This window comes from Epinephelus lanceolatus, chromosome 20 (genome assembly GCF_041903045.1).
Source record: "Epinephelus lanceolatus isolate andai-2023 chromosome 20, ASM4190304v1, whole genome shotgun sequence".
NCBI lineage: Eukaryota > Metazoa > Chordata > Actinopteri > Perciformes > Serranidae > Epinephelus > Epinephelus lanceolatus.
Genome location: NC_135753.1, coordinates 28,334,677 through 28,355,176, shown reverse-complemented (window position 1 = coordinate 28,355,176; position 20,500 = coordinate 28,334,677). Strand labels below are relative to the sequence as shown.

At 42.7% G+C, this 20,500-nt stretch overlaps 1 protein-coding gene across 4 annotated transcripts in view; it reads right to left on the bottom strand.

The window, feature by feature from the left end:
* c20h11orf65 (chromosome 20 C11orf65 homolog) overlaps positions 1–16,805 on the bottom strand; it is a 170,790-nt gene extending 153,985 nt beyond the window's left edge. The window contains exon 1 of one of the 4 annotated variants that reach the window (XM_078162690.1): positions 16,383–16,805. In XM_078162690.1, the coding sequence (XP_078018816.1) occupies positions 16,383–16,434 (52 nt within the window). In that variant the 5' untranslated portion in view covers positions 16,435–16,805. The remainder of the gene's footprint in view (positions 1–16,382) is intronic. The other 3 variants (XM_078162691.1, XM_078162692.1, XM_078162693.1) reach the window with 3 other exon arrangements.
* Between the last annotated feature and the right edge of the window lie 3,695 nt (positions 16,806–20,500).

The following is a 20,500-nucleotide window of genomic DNA, read 5'->3' as shown; positions in this document are numbered from 1 at the left end:
GTGGATTACACGGTAACAGACATTGGAAAGGACACGACTATGACTTGGACCGGTGACTCAGTGAAGGATAGGGGCACGGACCTATCCACCAGTGCTAGAATTAGCAGCACTCAGGGCAAGGTGAGCGCATCTGTAGAGGGCAAAAGTAGCATAGTTGAGAACAAGATGCTTCAGGTCTGTCCTTGCGGCTGGCAGAAAGTAACATCAGTGAAAGGCCTCAGAACTCATCAGGGAAAGAAGAAGTGTGTGGCAAAGAAAGGGCAGAGTAGCCGCATTGATCAGTACTTCCTAAGAAGTCAGTCGAGTCAGTCGGATGAAGTCCAGCGGCAGGTAGAAAACCACAGTTCGCAGGATATCAGTAACGCTGCCACTGAGGAGGAGGGGGTAGTAAGAGAGGATGCAGGTGACACTGAGGCCAGTATGCTAGCCAGAGAAAGAACTATGGAGCAAAAGGTTAGAGTTAGATGGCCTAGAGCAAATGACAGTAAAGAATGGGAGATAGTTAATAGAGACTTGTCAGTAATCTTGAGTAGGCTTAGAGGAAATGCAATACAAAGGTTAGAAAAGATGGGAGATATAATGTATTCATATGGTGTAGAGAGGTTTGGGGTGCATGAGAGAAAGAGGAGTGAGAGGGTACAGTCAGGTAAGTCTAGGCGGCAGAGAGAAATAGAGAAGTTAGTCAAGGAAAGGAGACAGTTAAGAAAGCAGTGGAAAAAGGCTACAGAAGAAGAAAGGGAGGGAATTAAGGTGTTGCAAGAGGAGTTGAGGAGCAGGCTAGCAGTTCTTAGAAGGGCGGAGCATCTCAGGAAAAAGAGGAGGAAGAAGGAATATGCTAGGACAGGTTTTTTCAGGGACCCTTTTAAGTTTGTTAAAGGATTGTTCAGCCAGGAAAAGGGAGGGCAGCTTAAAGCAGAAAGGTTAGAGGTTGAAGAATATTTGAGAAACACGTATTCAGATTTGGAGAAGAATAGGATAGTAGGTTTCCCACCTGATATCCCTCCATTAGGAGGGATAGAGCATGAGATGGATGTCAGGCCACCTAGGTGGAAGGAAGTTCAGGAGGTGGTCAGGCGTGCAAAGGCTTCTTCGGCCCCAGGGCCTAATGGAGTCCCCTACCGGGTTTATAAAAGTGCGCCTGATACCCTTAAATTTTTGTGGAAACAGCTAAGAATAGTTTGGGAAAAACAAATTATACCAAGAGCATGGCGTAGGGCAGGGGGTGTCCTCATTCCTAAGGAGAAGGAGTCTGTGGACCTTAGCCAGTTCCGGATGATTTCTCTCTTGAATGTGGAGGGGAAGATTTTCTTTAGTGTAGTAGCGCAGAGACTAGCTAGCTACTTAGAAAGGAATAGCTTAATAGATACCATGGTGCAGAAGGCAGGAATACCAGGTTTTTCAGGGTGTTTAGAGCATACTAGCATGATCTGGCACCAGATTCAGGCAGCGAAGATTAACAAAAGGGACCTACATGTAATATTTTTAGATCTTGCAAATGCGTTTGGTTCAGTACCGCACAGCCTCATTTGGAGTGCATTTGACTACTTCAGAGTGCCACAGGTAGTTGTTAACTTAGTGAAAGCATATTTTCAGGATATTAGGTTGTGTCTAAGTACAGCAGGTTTCACAACAGGTTGGCAGAGGCTAGAAATAGGCATCATGGCAGGGTGTACAATTTCTCCATTAGCATTTACTATGGCAATGGAAGTAATCATTAGGGCTTCTAAGTGGGTGGTAGGTGGGGAGAGACGGCAGAATGGGTTGCATCTTCCACCAGTTAGGGCTTACATGGATGACATGACACTGGTGACCACAACAATGCCATGTACAAAGAGGCTACTAGAGAAGGTAAATAAGAACCTCAAGTGGGCCAGCATGAAAATCAAGCCTAGTAAATCTAGAAGCATCTCGATATGTAGAGGGAAGTTAAGTGATAGGAAGTTTGTCATAGATGATGAGGACATCCCAACAATTAGGGAAAAGTCAGTAAAGAGCTTAGGTAGGTGCTACAATGTAGAGTTGAATGATAAGGAACAGGTGGTGAAATTTAGAAAAGATGTGGCTGAAGGATTGGATAGAATAGATAAATCAGAACTTCCAGGAAAGTTGAAGTTGTGGTGTTTGCAATTTGGGCTATATCCTAGGTTAATGTGGCCATTGTCAGTTTATGAAATTCCAATATCTGTTGTGGAGAGAATGGAAAGGTCGGTTAGCTCCTACATTAGGAAGTGGTTGGGCGCTCCTAGGTGCCTAAGTAGTGTTGCATTGTATGGAAAAGGGATACTTCAGCTGCCAGTATCTAGTTTAACAGAGGAATTTAAATGTACCAAGGTCAGGACAGAGCTCTTGTTATCTGGGAGTAAGGACGTGGTAGTTAGGAGTGTGGTTCCAAATCCAACCAAGGGGAGGAAGTGGAACCCAAGATCGGCAGTTCAGGAGGCAGAGGCAGCTCTTAGACATGCAGAGATTGTAGGTAATGTTCAGTTTGGCCGGGGAGGCCTGGGGCATGGCTCAGGTAAACCGGTATGGAATACAGCAGGCCTCAAAGATAAAAGAAAGCTGGTTGTAGAACAGATACGCAGACAGGAAGAGATAGTAAGGGGTGCAAAGGTAGTGGCCCAGGCTAAACAGGGACAGTGGTTGAATTGGGAAAGTGTAGAGAAGAGGAAGCTTAGTTGGAGGGACCTGTGGAGTATGGAGGAGAATCGTATTAGATTCCTGGTAGGGGCTACATACGATGTGTTACCAACCCCCCAGAACCTAAAACTGTGGGTAAATGAGGACCCATCATGCCCATTGTGTTCACGTACCGCAACTTTAAAGCATATTTTGTCAGGCTGTAAAGTTGGCTTGTCACAAGGCCGATATACATGGCGACATAATCAGGTGTTGAAATGTTTAGCTGCAGGCATCGAAGGGAAACGAAGACAGGTGAATTCAGAAGGTGTTAAGGATAGGGGCTTAGTAATTCAGTTTGTCCGTGAGGGAGAGAAATACAGAAGGGATAAGTTAGTGAGGAGGCAAGGGTGTGGCCGCCTAGAAGGTGCTTGTGATTGGGAAATGCAAGTAGATTTAGGGGGAAAGCTTGTTGTTCCTCAGGAAATAGTCTGTACCAGGCAGAGGCCTGACTTAGTGTTGTGGTCAGTGAGTCAACAGATAGTTTATTTCATTGAGCTGACAGTTCCTTGGGAAGACTCAGTGGAAGAAGCCTATGAAAGAAAAAAACTTAGATATGCAGACTTAGGAGCAGAAGCTGAGCAGCGAGGATGGAAGACTAGGATTTGTCCAGTGGAAGTGGGGTGTAGGGGATTCATAGCAAGATCAACTGTCTCACTCCTGGGGGAACTCGGAGTGCGGGGACAGAATTTGAGGAAGACAGTGAGGGAAATGTCAGATGAAGCAATTAAATGCAGCCAGTTTATCTATTACAGAAGAAATAATGTCAGCTGGGGGCCAGCAGGGGGAACTACTAAGCAGGGCACATAACTCCTTGAGATCAGGTGGAGAGATCCACTTCCTGTCAGGAGAAATCCAGGAAGAGGAAGTATTTAAGTGTGGGAGTGGCCTATTGGAATCCATTTTGTTTGAGGCCATGCGGCAAGGTGAGTGTGCTTGCTGATCCTGTAAGTCCAGTTAGCTCCTTTAACTTTAGCTTATATTGTAGTTATGCTATGTAGTGTGTGAAATAGAGTATGGTGAATGTGACAGGAAAGCTAGTATCAGCATTGCTTCTGCCTGGAGCTCGCATGTATGGAGCCTGGGTTTGGTTGAAGATGGCAGTGCTGTTTGGGCTGAGAAAGCCATGTGTAAGTAAGAAGGAAATCCAGGAAGAGGAAGGTTATTTAAGTGTGGGAGTGGCCTATTTGAATCCATTTTGTTTGAGACCATGCTGCAAAGTGAGTGTGTTTGCTGATCCTGTGAGTTCATTTATCTCCTTTAACTTTAGCTTACATTGTAGTTATGCTATGTAGCGTGTGAAATAGAGTATGGTGAATGTGCTAGTAAAGGTAGTATCAGCATTGCTTCTGCCTGGAGCTCGCATAAACGGAGCCTGGGCTTGGTTGAAGTTGGCAGTGCTGTTTGGGCTGAGATCACTGTCCAGCCTCCTGGAGGTGTCATTGTTGTGAGGGCTCGTCCTGGGGAGGTAGACTGTACAGCCTAACCCGGCGGGGGAGTGTGATAGCCTAACAAGGCTTCCTTCCCTGGGTCTACCTCCTCTGTGGTAGTATAGGTAAGGTAAAGGAGGTTGTTCGGTTAGTGTGGGGAGCAGTGAGACCTGGCATTAGGGGAGTGTCTCTGGGACGCCAGAGATCACTGTCTAGCCTCCTGGAGGTGTCGTGGGACTAACTAGGCGAAACACCGGTGAAAGGAGGTTCCCACCCGATGACCCCAAAGACATGCTAGTTATCACTGCTCACGGGTCTGTATAGTTAAGCCTTGCCATAATAGCTTATCGTAGGGCTTAGGAGGATTATTCACTGAGCGCTGATCCCTTTTTTTTTTTTTATTATTATTATTAGAGCACAAACTTCTTGTGTTTATTTGAATTGAATAGTTACATTTAGTTAAGTTTTAATTAAACATGCTATTGTAGGCCCAGTTTAATATGCAACTCAATTTTATAGACAAGGGGTCCCTGCTCGGTCTCTCTTTTAGCTTAAGGACCCTTGGCCTGAAAAACGTCGAAGACCCCTGCTCTACTCTATAAGCAAAACTGCTACACTGAGGCTTTTCTGGATTTTCTCTATATTATCCAAAGTTGGCATGGAGCCCAAGTGGTTTTATTTTTAGCCAACAGGTGACTGAAAGGTTAGCGGTGCAAACCGGATCAGCTCAGAAACTCAGTAGATGACAGAGTCATCGTTTCCTCTATATCCTGTATGTCTCTGACTCTCTTTATCCCTTTTACTACTCCTGCAGTTTCTGGGTCAACTTTGTAGCAGTGAGGATTCAAATCTTCATCTACTGATTAATTATTAATTTAAAACTTTCTAGTGGGTGGTTGGACGGTTGGCAAAAATGTTTTTAAGCACTACAGTAAGAAAAAGCAAGCTGTCTGTTAGCTCTGCTTTGCTAGTTATGAGCTGGCAAACATGTGTTGAATAATTTGTCAAACACTTCAAGTTTACAGATTAGGAACATCAAAGCTGGATGTGAGAGCTGTTGATGTCTGATAGGACTGCTGCTAAAAGAGGACATTTAAATCTTAATTCTTTCTTCAGTCAGCCATGGCACCCAGCTGTCCACTGCTGCTGCGGCTGCTCTGAAGCCTCAGCATTGAAGAAACGCTTCAGATGTTTGCCACATTTTTGAAAATGCCCACGGCCACAGGAGAGATGGACCTGCCAGACACACAACCTGATTTTGTTTTTTTTGGGGTTTTTTTGTAAAATGTCCTCGGCTTAGTTTGGAAGTTATTTCACTCTCAGACAAAAAGTAATCACTTCCTACACATGAGAAAACTGAGAGAGGAAACTACGTGATCAGGTTCAGTCCTCACACATCGCTCGTAACACGCCTGGCACTGACAGAAACAAATAACACTGATCACCCTCTCAGTCAACACTTCACATTTCCTCCATCTGGAGATACAGACTCTTAAATGGAGAAGAGCTCACATCAGCACGAGTTTTGTCTCTTCTGCAATAGAAGCCCTGAACAATCTGCCTTGTTGACACAGTTGTGAGTTGTGATGATGAATACATTCAAGGAGATTTCGTATATACTGTCTATATCTATGTGTCTCTATGTGTGTATCTGTTTGTTTCCGTGTGCTGGCTGTGAAAACATCCCTCTGAAAAATATTCCTCTGGGATAATAAATCCAAATTTACAGAGAGCCTGTGGGATTCACAGTGTGAAAAGGCCAAAGTGATTGACTGATGGGTGATTATCATTCAGCTAGCAGCTGAGGCCAGGTAAGGCAAACAAAAATGAATGAATTAATTAATTCAGAAACGGTATGGGAGACTGAACAAGAGAGACACTGGGAGAAAAAGTATTAAAGGTAAATCAGCAGGGTGAATATGCATTTGAGGTAACATATTTCATTCTTAAGGTTTAGTGCACGTTGCCACTGATTTCCTCCAAAACCCAAAAACTGGCTTTTCAAGGATGAAATTAAACTACAGTGAAGAAGAGTATCACTTCTTCACTTGCAGTACTTGTACAAGATAAACCCAAGAGGATGATTCTCCTCTGTCAGGCCTGAGTAAAAGCATCCAGGTTGTTTCTGTCAGAGTGGAGTCTTCCATGTCGGGGGATCTAGGGGTCAAGGAGGAGGGAGAGGAAGAGGAGACTAGAGAATGACACAGATGTGCAAGACAGAGGGGAACTCTGGGTACTTGGCAAACAAAAGCAGGAAGAGGGGGAGGAGAGGAGGTGGAGTACTGGATGACCATGACGGAGACAGACAGAAATAAAATGCCAGTGGCGGAGAAGAGAGAATCCATGATGGGGGACTTTCCTGAGAGAAATACAATTTTTTTAACCAGTTACACTCTGTATGCATGCAGGGCGTGGATAGTGGAGCAGGTCAGCTTGTGATCGCAGGGTTGGTGGTACGACAGCATTTCGTGGGTGAATATAAGGCTACGTGAAGGGCTTTTGGGATAACGGCTCTATATAAATGCAGCCCATTTACCATGTGGAGAGGAAAATTACAGCCAAGCTTCAGTGGAATAGGCCCCTGTGGAGAGAATCCATCTGTCTACAAGCTATCACTTCTTGTTTGTGGGAGTGCTGGAGCTGTTGCGCCGAGCATCTCGTGAACATTTTGTATGTGGTGGAGCATCTAAACAAAATGGTTTCATTAAAAGTATTTTTTAGCATTTATTTTTGTGAAAGCATGTATTCACATGAGCGTGAACAGTTGTGTGCTCACACAAATGCACAGTGCAGGCTGTCGGTGACAGATAAGGAGCACCGCGGCGATTATAACACTGTGAATTGGCAGAATAAGCGTACATTAATTCCCAATCGTTCCAGCAAATGTAATTAACTGGAAAAATAGCATTAGGGAGGCAACACAACTCAGGCTTTCATCAGTATCCCCCATGAACTTCTCTTCAACCCCAAACAAGTGTATAATTCAGAAATATAAAAGCCAAAAATGGCCAAAAGCCACTCTGTTTCACCCCCTCTTTGAAAACCACAAAAATTAGCTCCACTGGAACGCTTGCCTCCAACAAAAAGCAAACATTTGTTGCCTGCCACAAACATTGTGGCAGGCATTAATTATCCACTTTATGTCGGCTTTTAGAGAGACACCAAATGTGTCTGAGGGGTCACAGTTGCATGGCTGGTTGCATGACAAAGCTGCACATTTGGAGATTCAACTGAAATGGGTCACTTTTTTTCCCCCCTCAGATAAATAAGCTGTTTAAATTCGGACCATGCTCAGTGACAAATGCAGAACATCTGATTACGTCTCTGCCTCCTTTAGCCAAAATAACACGTGAAATTGATGCTTTCTTCCTTAAAATGTCCAAACTCATTGAAACACGACAGCAGTAAACACTTTACCCCTGTGACTGATGCCGTCCCCCACACATTAATTACTGTCCCTTCGCACAATCTGTGTGATAAAAGCCAGAGCACAGAGGAAGAATGCATTATCACTCCGACTCTGGACAAAATCTCATCAGAGCTGTGACAGATAGACTGACACATGCAAGTTGAGACCACTGAGTTCTTCATATAGTAAAATTCGTTCACATCTAATTACCCTATAACCATTGTCCTTGAAAAAACAGAAAGCGTAAAAAGGAATTAAACAAAGAAAAGGTCTTATTTCTGGTCAGTTGTTTGACCAGCAGTGCCAAAGACCTCAGCCTTGAAGGCAGTCACAGTGCCAACAAGCTGTTAATCCGCCTGTCTGAGAGACAAAAGGCAGCAGAAGGAGGGGACAGACAGACAGACGGAGACAAAGTTTGGTATGCAGAAACAGAGACACTGTGACAGAGTCATAAATTCAAATTGCTACTCTGGGTCAGAGACTGTGAGGACAGACGGGAGTGTAATAAGGGCATTAATGAATCTAAAACCTTCCCTGACACCTTTGTTCGGGTCCAATACCAGAGAGAACTGCAGCATCACTGGAGGAGCCCTTTTGTTCAAGTGTCTGTGCTCCCTCTGCTCTCCACTATATTAATTAAAAACTAACAAAATATAAACCTGACTGGTCGGACACCTTGAAATAACCAAGTAATGTCTATGCCTGAATAAATACACAGTCTGACTGCAGACAGCAAGAGTAGTTACATTACACACAGCTTCGTCAAAGAGACCTTTAAAAAACTCCTCCACACACACACACACACACACACACACACACACACACATCACATCCTCTGGATTTAACATGAGCTTTAATGTTAGCTTAATAGTTCCCCAGTGTTAGCTCTCCAGATGTGCCATCGTCACAATGAAGCTGCAGGATATATAAACCCAGTCTTAAAAGAGCACGTTCATTGTGCTCAGTAAATTGAACGTATCCATTTGAAACTCTCATGTAGGGTTGCAGTGGTATATAAGTGGTAAGGTATACCTTGGCATGAGAATTGACAGTGCTTGTCCGTGGTATGAAAGCTTTCAAATTCTAATTATAATAAAATGTTTGTTCAACCCCCCAATACCTTCTGTTTTCATTCTTTTAAAGGTCACTGTAACTGCTGATAATAATTGTGTAATACCAGAAAACAGTGGATTGCCGCCTCTGGGTTGGGAGAGTTACTGCCTCAAGTGAAGGAGTTCAATTATCTCGAGGTCTTGTTCGTGAGTGAGGGTAGAATGGAGCATGAGATGGATCGGGGGTTTGGTGAGTCTGCAGTGATGCAGGCGCTGCATGGTGAAGGAGCTGAGCAGGAAGGCAAAGCTTTCGATTTACTGGTCCATCTACGTGCCAACCCTCACCTATGGTCATGAGCTCTGGGTAGTCACCGAAAGAATGAGCGGCTGAAATGAGTTTCCTCCGTGGGGTGGCTGGGCTCAGCCTCAGAGATAGGGTGAGGAGCTCGGACATCCGAAGGGACTTTGGGAGCCACTGCTCCTTTGCGTCAAAAGGGGTCAGTTGAGGAGATTCGGGCATCTGATTATGATGCATCTCCTGATTTTCCATTGGGGGTGTTCCGGGCACGTCCCACTGGTAGGAGGCCCCGGGGCAGACCCAGAACACTCTGGAGAGATAACATAAGAGAGAGATAACATATCTCATCTGGCCTGGGAACGCCTTGGGGGACCCCAGGAGGAGCTGGAAAGTGTTGCTGGAGAGAGGGACATGGGTGCTTTGCCGCAACCCAGCTTCAGATAAGCGGATGAATATGGATGGATAGATGGATGTAATGCCATAAACCGTGATACTGTGAAACTGTGTTATTTTCTGAGACATTAAGTAAAGCTCTTATCACTGCATCCCTCCTCTCATGACAGTTAACAATGTTCCTGCACTGTGTTTTACAGCACCCTGGGGATTGACGACACCCGGCATGCAGGTGTTGTGTCAGAGACTGTTTCCCAGTTGTAGATGTTTCCCAAAATCTGAACCAAACCTTTTTCCTGAAACAAACCTTTTCCTGAACCAAACCTTTTCCTTTACCCAACCTCAGAGGGGGCACTATGCATTTTAAGAAGACTACAACATGACGTGGCCCTAAACATGAACAAAACCAGCTCATTCCTGAATATAGGGTTAGCAAGAATTCACAACGTGTGCCAAGCTAGCATGTACAGGACCTGTCTCATGTTTTTTAATCCACACTTTCCTCTTCCGTGTCAACATCTGGCACCTACATTACCAATGATCCAACGCTGCTGCCAAAAGCTCAGTCACAGATTCAGGTGTTTGATGTTAGTAGCAGCTGATGTAGCCTCGAGCAGAGATGAAGAGCAGGCTGTAGAAGTCTGACTCCACACCTCCAGATTTATTCAAATCTTTAAATTTCTAGTCTTCAGCTCAAACTGATACTGATGAGCAACATCACTCAAAAAAAAAAAAAAATCTTCTAACTTTTTTACATCCCCTTCTCCCCTATTAATTTGTGTACAGTCCCTAAGTAATGAGCCGCTGCCTAGCACTAAACACTGACTGGTCCTTCAGGCTCTGTTCCAAGAAACTGAACGCTCCACTGTTGCACCACCAAGCCTGCCAGTGAGCTTTATGATTAATCCCTGTAATATTTTTACAACTCCTTACAGCTGTTGCGGACTATTTCTGTGGTGAGGAAACGTTAACAAAGAGCCCTCCTCAGTTACAAAAGCACCCTTAACACCTCAACATGAGTCTGGATCTGTTTCTGAACGTAAAAGGCTGCTCGAGTGTTAATTAAAGGTTAATCTCAGCATGCTGTAACGTATCGACTAACAATTGATTCACACAGGGCGCAGTGAATTACTGACTAACAAGCTGGTAAACTGAGATGTGGAGTATTATCCTCGGTCAATTTGTCTGACAGCTTCATCACATTATATCTGCTGTCGTCACTTTAACTTATTTCACTGGAAAATTACTTTTTGGCCACACAACAAAAAAAATGTAAATTAATGACTTCAGATCATTAAGTGTGGCCCTCTCCTGTCACAGTTAGCTAATTTCACTCTATCATCTATCATTATTTTCAGTCATCAGTTCCGCATTTAATTCAGTGCTTAGCCTAATAGTGCTCATTACCACCTATTCTATTCTGTGATAGAAAATCTGGCTGGCCTTTGGCATGAAAACCAACTCTCTGTCAGAGATACACTCTGATATAAGGAGACAACTAACTACCATCCTCCAACTCTGTCCTCTCGCTGCTCCTTTGAGGAGCCTGTACCAGTGTATGACGTCTTCCGCAAATGAGTTCAGATAATGAGCGCTTGGTTTGTCCTCTTCATGCTTCCTCAGAGCTGTCATACAAATAAATGTGTGTTATCTGCAGCAGTTTTGAGCACGTATGGAGTCGTTAGAGTGAGAGGCCAGCTGCTTTACATATAAATAATATATGCAGTGGCTTTGACTGCATAGCCTTTTTTCTTGTACATTAAGTGGAGTTTCTTATTGAATTAAATGATTGATCGGAGGGTTTATTTAAATATTTGTTTTGTCTGACCAACAGCCAAAACCCCAGAGATATTATTATCTGTCACAGAACACACACAGCCCATACTCATATTGTAGAAGTGGACACCTGTGAATATTTGGCAATTTGCTTAAAAAATGACTTCAATGAATGATCAATCATCAACACGAGTACAAAGTATGCATGTAACGTAACAACATTACAACATATGTGCGGTGTGCTTCCATCAGATCAGACGAGATTTAATCACTGCAGTTTCTAGTACCTTTTTTACTGAAACTTTTAAACAAGTAGTGGTCAGATGGAATTGTCATAGCAGATAAGCAACGATGCATTTATGAAGTACTAAAAATGCCTCTGCAATCTGCTGACCATATGGTGTTTAGTCAGACGCACACTCTGTGACTCGGAGTCAGCAAGACCTCAGCATTACACTCCGATATGAGCAGGATGAGCAAAGAGACAAAGTTCAAGACCCCTCAGCTGCATGAATCTTTAACAGGAAACTGAATGATTAACCGTGCTCTTAACATGCTCCCACTGTAGTTGAGCTTCATGGAGGAAACTCAGATGTAAAAATCTGTGTGAATTAGGTGCACATTTTACCTGTGTAAGAGGCTTTGTTGCACTAAACAATGTTTGCAGTGGTTTTCTTTTGGGTACAGGGATGTGGACATTTGAAATCTTAACAAGCTTCATATGGCAGGAAAACAAGTGCAATCTACTGTCTGCACAAATTCAAAACCATTTTTATAGTATTTAGCTGTTTCTTTGTGTGTTGGTAAGAGTTGTGAACACCAGCGACCGTACAAGGTAGTTTTAATCTAAAATTATAACCTGATGTGATGGCAGGTTTTCTATATTCTGACTGGACATCGCTCCTCAATGCAACTTCTGATGCTTTTCACACATCTGGGAGTTGCTGGAACTGAGCTGTGTAATAAAAATAAGGCTTGCAATATTTTTTATTTCTGATGTAGTCAGTGGATCCTATAAAAAGAACAAACCCAACAATGCATGTCTTGCAAGAAAATAGTTTTAAAGGGACAGTGATAAAATGGCAAGTCAATTTAATGTGTATAGCCCAAAATGCCTTAAGGGGCTTTACAAACTGTGCAGCATATGGCACGTTCTGTCCTTAGACCTTTTATTCAGATAAGAAAAAACTTCAGCAGAGTAAAACTGGCGAGACCTCAGGCGAAGAAACAGATGAGGGATCCCTCTTCTAGGACGGACAGACATGCAGTAGAATAGATAGATTGTTAACATGAATCATGCTATGTTGATAAGTGTTACTCAAATAGGAGTAAATTCTGCATTTGTTGTGGACTATTTTCAGAGGCAGATTTATTTCTGGCTGCAGGATGGTGTTTGTTGCATTGAGTCTAAAATAAACGACAGCTCACTGATCTGTCTTTAATAGTTAGAACAACAATGGAGCTCGATGGCACAGATGAATAAGATATATCAGGCTTTGGATTAAACAAGTGCAAATATGACAATGTAACCTTCTCTACCGACCACATCATTAATCCAAGTTGCACTTTAACAAAGCCAGAATTTGTGTAAAGACACAATCTGCCCTTTTCCTGACGTCTGACTGAAGTAATCATCCCACATTTTTTCATTTAACAAACTATTTGCCTTGATTACTGAACTTGAAAGCGTTTCATCCCCGGAATGTGCAGGTGATAAACACCACCGTGTATAACAACCTCCAGGTGTGAAGGAGCAGCTCAGCATATGTGCATCAGGCACGTGCACTGAACTGAGCTCAACACATATAATCATCTTACAGGTCTATGAATAGCATTTTACTAAAACAATTCACAAGAATGTTATTTTTCAGATGGCAGTGGAACCGAAGAACCCCAAGGCATTTCCCCTCGCTGTGAGACTGTATGAATCGCTGTTTATTGGGGTAAGCAGATGCTTCACAGTCAGTGGGGATTGCTCTTTTTTTCTGCTGTGCAGATGGGGACCTTATACTCTAGTTCCTGCTACATCATCCACACTGGCCCTAAGATGAGTTTACACTAAACATTTCCACTCTCTGAAAGTTTTGGGAGATAACAGAGCAAAGCCTCAGATCACAGGCAAATCAGGGCTCACTCCTGTTGACAGTAATTACTATGAGTGAATTTTCAAACACGCAATCTGAGAAATGCGCCAATGTGTTGCAGATGCCTGAGAGATATCTAGACGATTAAATATCTGGACCTGTCTGCCAGTCAAAATCTTCTGGTGTGAAATTTGTTTTGACCAGCAATGACAGCAGCGACAGCTTAGTGGGAAAGCTGGATATGAGGCATGGGAAATACCATGGGGGGAGAATTTGTTAGTGTCTTGTACAGATCCCTTTTTGTAAGAACTCCTGTCTTGAACGCAGACTTGCATCTTTTCCCGTATCACTACTCGTGTGTGTTTTGTTGACTTATGCCCCCCTTACACGAAACAACTTTCAAGCGATTTCACAGACAACTTGCCATTGTTGGAATAAAACTCTTAACTTTTAACTTCACAGTTTGGTGAAAGACGGTCATAAAACTCAGTCTTTATCTTGTCTTAACGTTCAAACCAAATCATATATTTATTATTGTTGTAATACTGAGGTTCAATGATGTGAACATTGTCAATAACCAATAGCTCTGCTCTCTCCAGCACCAAACAGGAAGCAGCAAATCGGGTAGACAGTAAACATGGAGGGAACTCCATGGAGGTACAAGAGCGTGAACAAGTCTTGTTCTTTAGTACTGTGGAAAAGGAGGAGAAACTGGTGGAGTTGTGGAGTAAGCAAGAGTCCATGTTTATCTGGAATGTATCTGATTCACCAGCCAGGACTCCAATCAACGCAGTCTCACTCTGAAGTTGTCAAAATCAGGCACTTGGGCAGTGACTTGCGGCGTCAGACCTTGACGAAAAAAGCCACCCTTTAACATCGGCATGATACGCAGCCGGTTGCTGTTATAGTTTAATGGTGAAGGGTGAATGGAAGAGGTGACAGATGGGTCCAACAAACACTTTCACCCGGGATAGCAGTGTTTGTGTCCCATAAGGTTATAAAGCCAAACCCTGTTATTTTTTCTTAAACCAAACCATGTGCGTTAGTTGTTGGAGGAAAAAAAAGGTTAATCTGAGTTGTTGTACCGACGTAGTGCATTTATTTTGAAAGAGACTGGATGTAAATGTTAAATCTCCTGTGAAAATGGAAGTGTATTTTGAAAAAAGACAATGGTAACAGGCAGAACTTGACACGGCGTCCCAGAACATCAACAACCAACACACCCGGGGTACCTTGCACGTCATATCTGGACGTGGAAAGTCCATGACCAAACATCAATACGTGACGAGGTCGTAGTGAGAATGTGTTGCTTTATTTTAATGAAAAATCTTAATTTTTGAAATGGTTCGCCTCTGATTCCCATGGTCTCCTCCATCTTAACAGCAAAGCAAGTTGAGGCAACAAAAACCAAAATGTAAAGTTTGTATTTACAGATTATATTGATGCTGCATTGACAGGAACACTGACAAGATCCTCAGTCTTTGCAAAATCTGATAGTGTGTGACTACAAACACATTGCCTTTAGACGTGAGAGGCTGTCACACTTTCATCTTTCAAAAGATTTTTTTAAAGTCTTGTAGTGTATGGTGGGCATAAACATAGTCTAAAGATCAGACAGAGTTGTCAGGGACTCCCTATGGTGAAATGTCTCATAATGTGTGACCCCGTCATCGAGCACTCCTGTAACGTGCAAACCACAACTTCAAGACACTTCATTACAAGACAGACAGTTGTGTGATCAGGAGGCAACAGCAATCTGACATATTTCAAAGTCACAGGTGCCAAATTGAAAGTGACAAATCTGTATGATCTCGCTCTCTTTGAACGCGTCTGGTGTCCACCTCTCTTCTTCCAATGGGGATTTTGATGGGAAACTCTTTTAGTCTAGACAAGAGCTATCCCAGGAAACCACCGCTGCATGTCTCTACATCATGGGAATATAACCTCTCGTTGCTTTGATAGCAGCAGCTGCAGTGTAATGTGTCATTTTTGGACTCTTAAAACATAGATGAGTCAGTTCGATCTTCCCCTGTTTCCCATTACACTGGCATTTTGAGAGCCGGAGCATAACACATGCTCACAAAAGGACAATCTAAGCTAGTTTTTTGCTTGGCCGTGCAGTGCTGTAGGGCCACAGCTGTTACATGGCAGATATCCAGGGGAGTCCAGGCTGAAGGTCTGGGCAGGACATGGACCAAATCCTCCTGTCTTCTATACATATGACTCTTTAGAAAGGCAAAAAGACTTCCTTAAGCTTGTTGCACAGATGCTTTCATTATTTATCCACCTTTAGATTAGCCGCTCCAGAGGCGCCATAGGCAAACAGCAGCACTTCTCCAGATAACCACGTGAGTTTGAAGTCCTTTTGAACCACAGACCTTGAAATTGAAATCCTGTATCGCCTGGCCCATGTGTCCACATGAGAGGAACGCAGGTAATTTCAATCAGTGTCAGACCAGGTGGCGCCAACATCAAATATCAGCTTGACAACTGCTCACTAAGAGCGCTCAGCCTACTTAACCAGCTCCTGGAGAGAGTCACTGTTCTGCAAATCAGCTCAATATCTGAGTTCCTCTTCCCCACTGAGTCATAGCGCTGCCTCTACTCTGCCAGTACAGAATGTAACAGTGCTCAGAATAACAGCAGCAGATTATCTACATTCATGCTTTGACTCATCTCAATCAATGCCCAGTATCTCTCTAGCGTGACACGAAGCATGACACTACCACAGCATTGATACAAACATCCATATCATGCCAACAGTTCAACTACGTTTCTTCAGTCACACACATGAAACAGAATTTCATACATGATTTCATCCTTGTACCACCAGCTAATGAGCCAGATCCAGAAATTCCCATTGGCCACGATATAGGTCAGGTCTGTCCACTGGGGCATGATGTCGGGGTGCAGTTCTCTATATTCCCCATTCACTGCATGTGCTGTGATTGATGTTGCTGATACTTCATAGCAATTATTATTATGTGCACTTTGCAGCCTGACACTCAGGCAGTGCTGAGCGACACATAATGTGACAGGATGATAGAAGTGTGGCAATGCACAGTCACACACTGGAGCACTTATTGCATTAAATGATTAACTGCTGTATTAGATATCTGTGGGAAACTATAAAAACTGCTCACACAGCAGGGGTTTGTGTGATGCTATGACATTTCTACCAGTAACAACACGCTGATATGCAGGTGTCAGGAGTTCACATGTGAGATGCACATTTAAAAAATGGGAAAAATGAATCATACTCACCCAAAATCCCAACAACAAAAAGTTTCAGTACTGCAAACTCATTTGTATCCATCACGCTGTGAGAATCCAGTCGGACTTTGAATGAAACCTCAGCTGCAGCTCCGTGGAAATGTACATTTGAAGCGAACCATTATGAAAATCATCCCAAATGTGCAAGTCCGAGCTCCGTCATGCTTGTCGTCAATCGAGGGGAATTAGTGGAGGATTTGCGGGGTGTTGGGGGGGAGCCAGGGAAAAACAGAGCAAAACAAAAGAAATGTGATCCCAGAGCCGAGAGTGATCTCAGACTGTCCTCCTGATGATCGCGGCCACTTGTCTGTGCAGTCAGGAGTCAGAGCTCAGGACCACTCACACTGCCCTGCATCCTCTGTGGGAGGAGGGGGGAGGCGGAGAGGGGGAGGAGGATGACAGGGTTCCTCCACAGCACTGACACTGGATTATGTTCACTGAGTAACTGCGCACACTGAATCCCTCTCACTGGAGACCTTTAAATGTGAGATGGGAAACTGCGCCTGGTGCATGCAGTAGACCCAACAGGAATCCACCAGCATACAAATAAAGTTTAAATAAATAACATTATTTTCTGTCTTATTTTATTGTTTCTATTATGAACACATGCACAACTAAAATTAATGACGTTATCATGTCACTGCTTGCTTCCAACCATTTCATCGTAAATTATAACGCAATCAAACATAATACATGATGATGATGATTATTATGTTTATGATCCATGATCATCTGGATCAAAATTAATCCATCAGGCTGCACCACTGAACCGCTGCTGGTCGCGGTTTTTTCTGTGAAGCAACACTGACCTCCTCTGGTTTCCTTTTGAACTGCACCAGACAACAGTCAGGCCCAGTCTGCCTGGAGTCAGCACAGAAACTGATTAAAGCCTTCAGGAGGCCCAACATCACTGCCACAGCTCAGATGATCTGAACCAAATTTGAATAAAAACTCTGGGTTTCATCTGAAGCTGCAGACGTCTCGTTATCCACCTTAATTATGGTTGATCAAGTTATCAAGCCAATGTTTTGCCAATGAAAAAAAGAAAACTTGTAACGATTGCAACACCCTGAAGTCAGCGCCAAGGTCATGTTTCCTTGTTTTCAGTGTTGTTAGTGTTTGCTGTTTTAGTTTGACACTTACCCTCTGGTCATTGGCTTCAGGCACCTCACTTCCTGCATGTGTGTTTCCCTCCTGTGTGATTACCTGCCCGCCCCAATTGGTCTCACCTGTCCCTCACTACCCCTCCTCCCTTGTGTATTTCGTCCACCTGCTGCCCTTTGTCTGTGCCAGTTCGTCTCTGTAGTTTGGAGCCATTTGTTCCTTGTGAACTTTTTGGGCTGTTTTTCTGTTCACCAACCTTCATTAAATTCCTTGTGTTTTTGAGTCCTGCTACTAAGTCCTCTCTTTTGTTGGTACCAGTCTGATAGTAATGTAAAAATATCTGTATTTGACACAAACAGTTTAATAAACTTAATTATATAGCACCTTTCATACAAGAAATGCAGCACATATAAGGGCATTATGATCACTGAGTGCATCACATAAACTAGACATAAAACATAAAACAGACAAGCTAATTCAGTTAAACAAGGATTAACTGAAAAGCAAAACCATAAATCATAAAATCATTTTTTTAAAAATCATAAGATGAAATAAATTATAAAAAGTCAGAAAACCATACAATTGTAAAATCAAGTAAGATACAGCATTTTAAAAGAGTTGCAGCAGCATGAAGCTTAAAAAGAAAGAGGCTCAGACCTGTATAAGAAAGTCAGAGTAATTAATAATTAATAATTTAGGATGTTGGTTATTAATAGCCTCATGGGGTAGGTGTATTTTGATTCCAGGTGAGTCCATTTGTCAAGGGATAGGTTCATTGTTTTTCAAGACTGTCTTAAAATCAAATTGAGTTTATTTATATAGCATTTCACAATCCAAGTTGACCAACGTATGTGCTGTGCAAATCGTTACAATTTAGAAAGTCACAACAACAACAATAAATTGTGGCAATTTGATCATTTTAATTTTATTTTATTTTATTTTATTTTATTTTATTTTATTCAATTTTATTTTATCTTATTTAATTGTATTTAATTTAATTTTATTTTATTTCATTTTACTTTATTTCTCTCTTGATATTTTCTTCTTTAGTTAATCTACTCAGGCCAAATTAATATGGACTGGCTTGCTGCCAGAGGTGGAGGTTGCGGTGATCGTTGTGTATTATTGTGTTTGTTGATTGTTACCCATGTTAAAACAATAAAAAAAAGTTGCTACCAAAAAAAAAAAAGATTTCCCCTCCTAACATGCTTCAAATGGAAGAGACTGCTGGGGAACACAGCCCATGGTCCTTATTCTACACAAAAATATATATTTCAAAGTTTATCAGAGCTTTAGGAGTGTGAGATGGACAAATCAAGTGGATATCTTCCACAGTGACGGTCTTTTCACTACAGAATTCCCTCTTTGTGTTCCTATCCCTCCTCTACAGCTCAACAAGGACACACTGTTCAGGGAAACACAAAGAGGGAGTTTTGTACAAAACAGAAACTTTGGAAGATATCCACTGGATTTGATTAAAACTGGTGAAGACTCATGACAGGGTTGGATGGACTTGGAAAAAATGTGAACCTCTTCTATAGTCTGTGTGGAAAAGTCTCTGAATCTGATGTCACATGTCACAACTACCAAACTTCATATTGTTTACTAAGTGGATTTTGGATTATTTAGATTATGATTTCTCAGTTTTATTTATTGTTCCTTTGCACTGTGGCCTTGTTGATTTGTACTGTAAACTATTACACAGCTTACATTTCCATCCAGTGCCACTGAGACTCTTTTTTACTGGATAGTACACAACAGCATTGTACCAACACAGGAAATTGTTTTAAGGCTGGGTCCCACTCCAAAATGTTCCTCCCTCAGCTCTGTTTCCCCTCCACAGCCCTGTTAAGTAACTTAATGTCCAAAACCTATATGACCTCAAAACCTATGTGATTATGTGGTATTTTCACCTTGATTTTTTTAGCACCAACAAAGCGTCCTTGCAGAAAAGTTGAAGAGGGAAAGTGTTCCTAGAAAGTAACAGTCTGTCAGAACAGGAAGAGGGCACTGTTCTTCCTGCAAACACTGAGCCAAAGCTGTCGAGTTTCTGGCAGGCGATGGAGGGTGTGGATGTCTGACGGACATAAAACATCCTCCAGCATGTTTTGTAAAGCAAAGATAAAACTATAGTCACGTAATCTCAACTCAAAGGAGCACAAACAGAGCTCCCTGGAACTACGCACCACTTGTCAACAATCAAATAAAAGCAGTAACAAATACAGGGAAACCTCTCTCAACACTTGTAAATAATCAGGTTAGCTGAAAACATATTCCTATATAGGTGTACTCCCTCTTTGGATGGCATACAGGACAAAAACAATGAAAAACATTTTGTGCACCACTGATTATAAGGGTTGAGGTCCAAGGGATTGCTGGAATCAGTTGTTTGAAAGTATCTGAGAGCACCTGAGGCCATATTTGATTTTATTTGTTTTGAGATTAGGATGAGTGTGTGATGCCAAGTGTAGCTGATGAGTATTAGGGAGGTCATGACCAGGGGTGCACCATCCCAGCCAACATCTGTATGTGGGGCCCATGTGGGTGGTAGATGGGTTAAAAAAATGGGTCCTATATGGGATTGTCCATGGGTTCCATAATGGCTCCATGCCACTTGCCCACATGGTTTGGTTTAATCAAGTGGGCCCCACATCGGTTGTGGTAGGGCTACCTGGGTACGAAGTGGGTATGGGCCCAAAATGGGCACCTTATCTGGAAACCCACCCATGTGGGCAATTGGCATAGGGTCAGTGGTGAACCTGATGACAATCCACTATAGGGCCCATTTTTCCATCTATATACAACCCACATGGGCCTCAAATACAAATGTTGGCTGGGATCTGGAGAAGCAAGCTAGGCATATATCAGAATTTTTGGAAAAGGGACCCTGATGGCCGCTCACATTGTCAAATTTTGGACATCACTGGACACCTTGAGTTAGGACAGTCTGCTAGCTACCTGTAATTGTCATACACTAGGTGTAACACTGTGTTCAAACCAAAGGT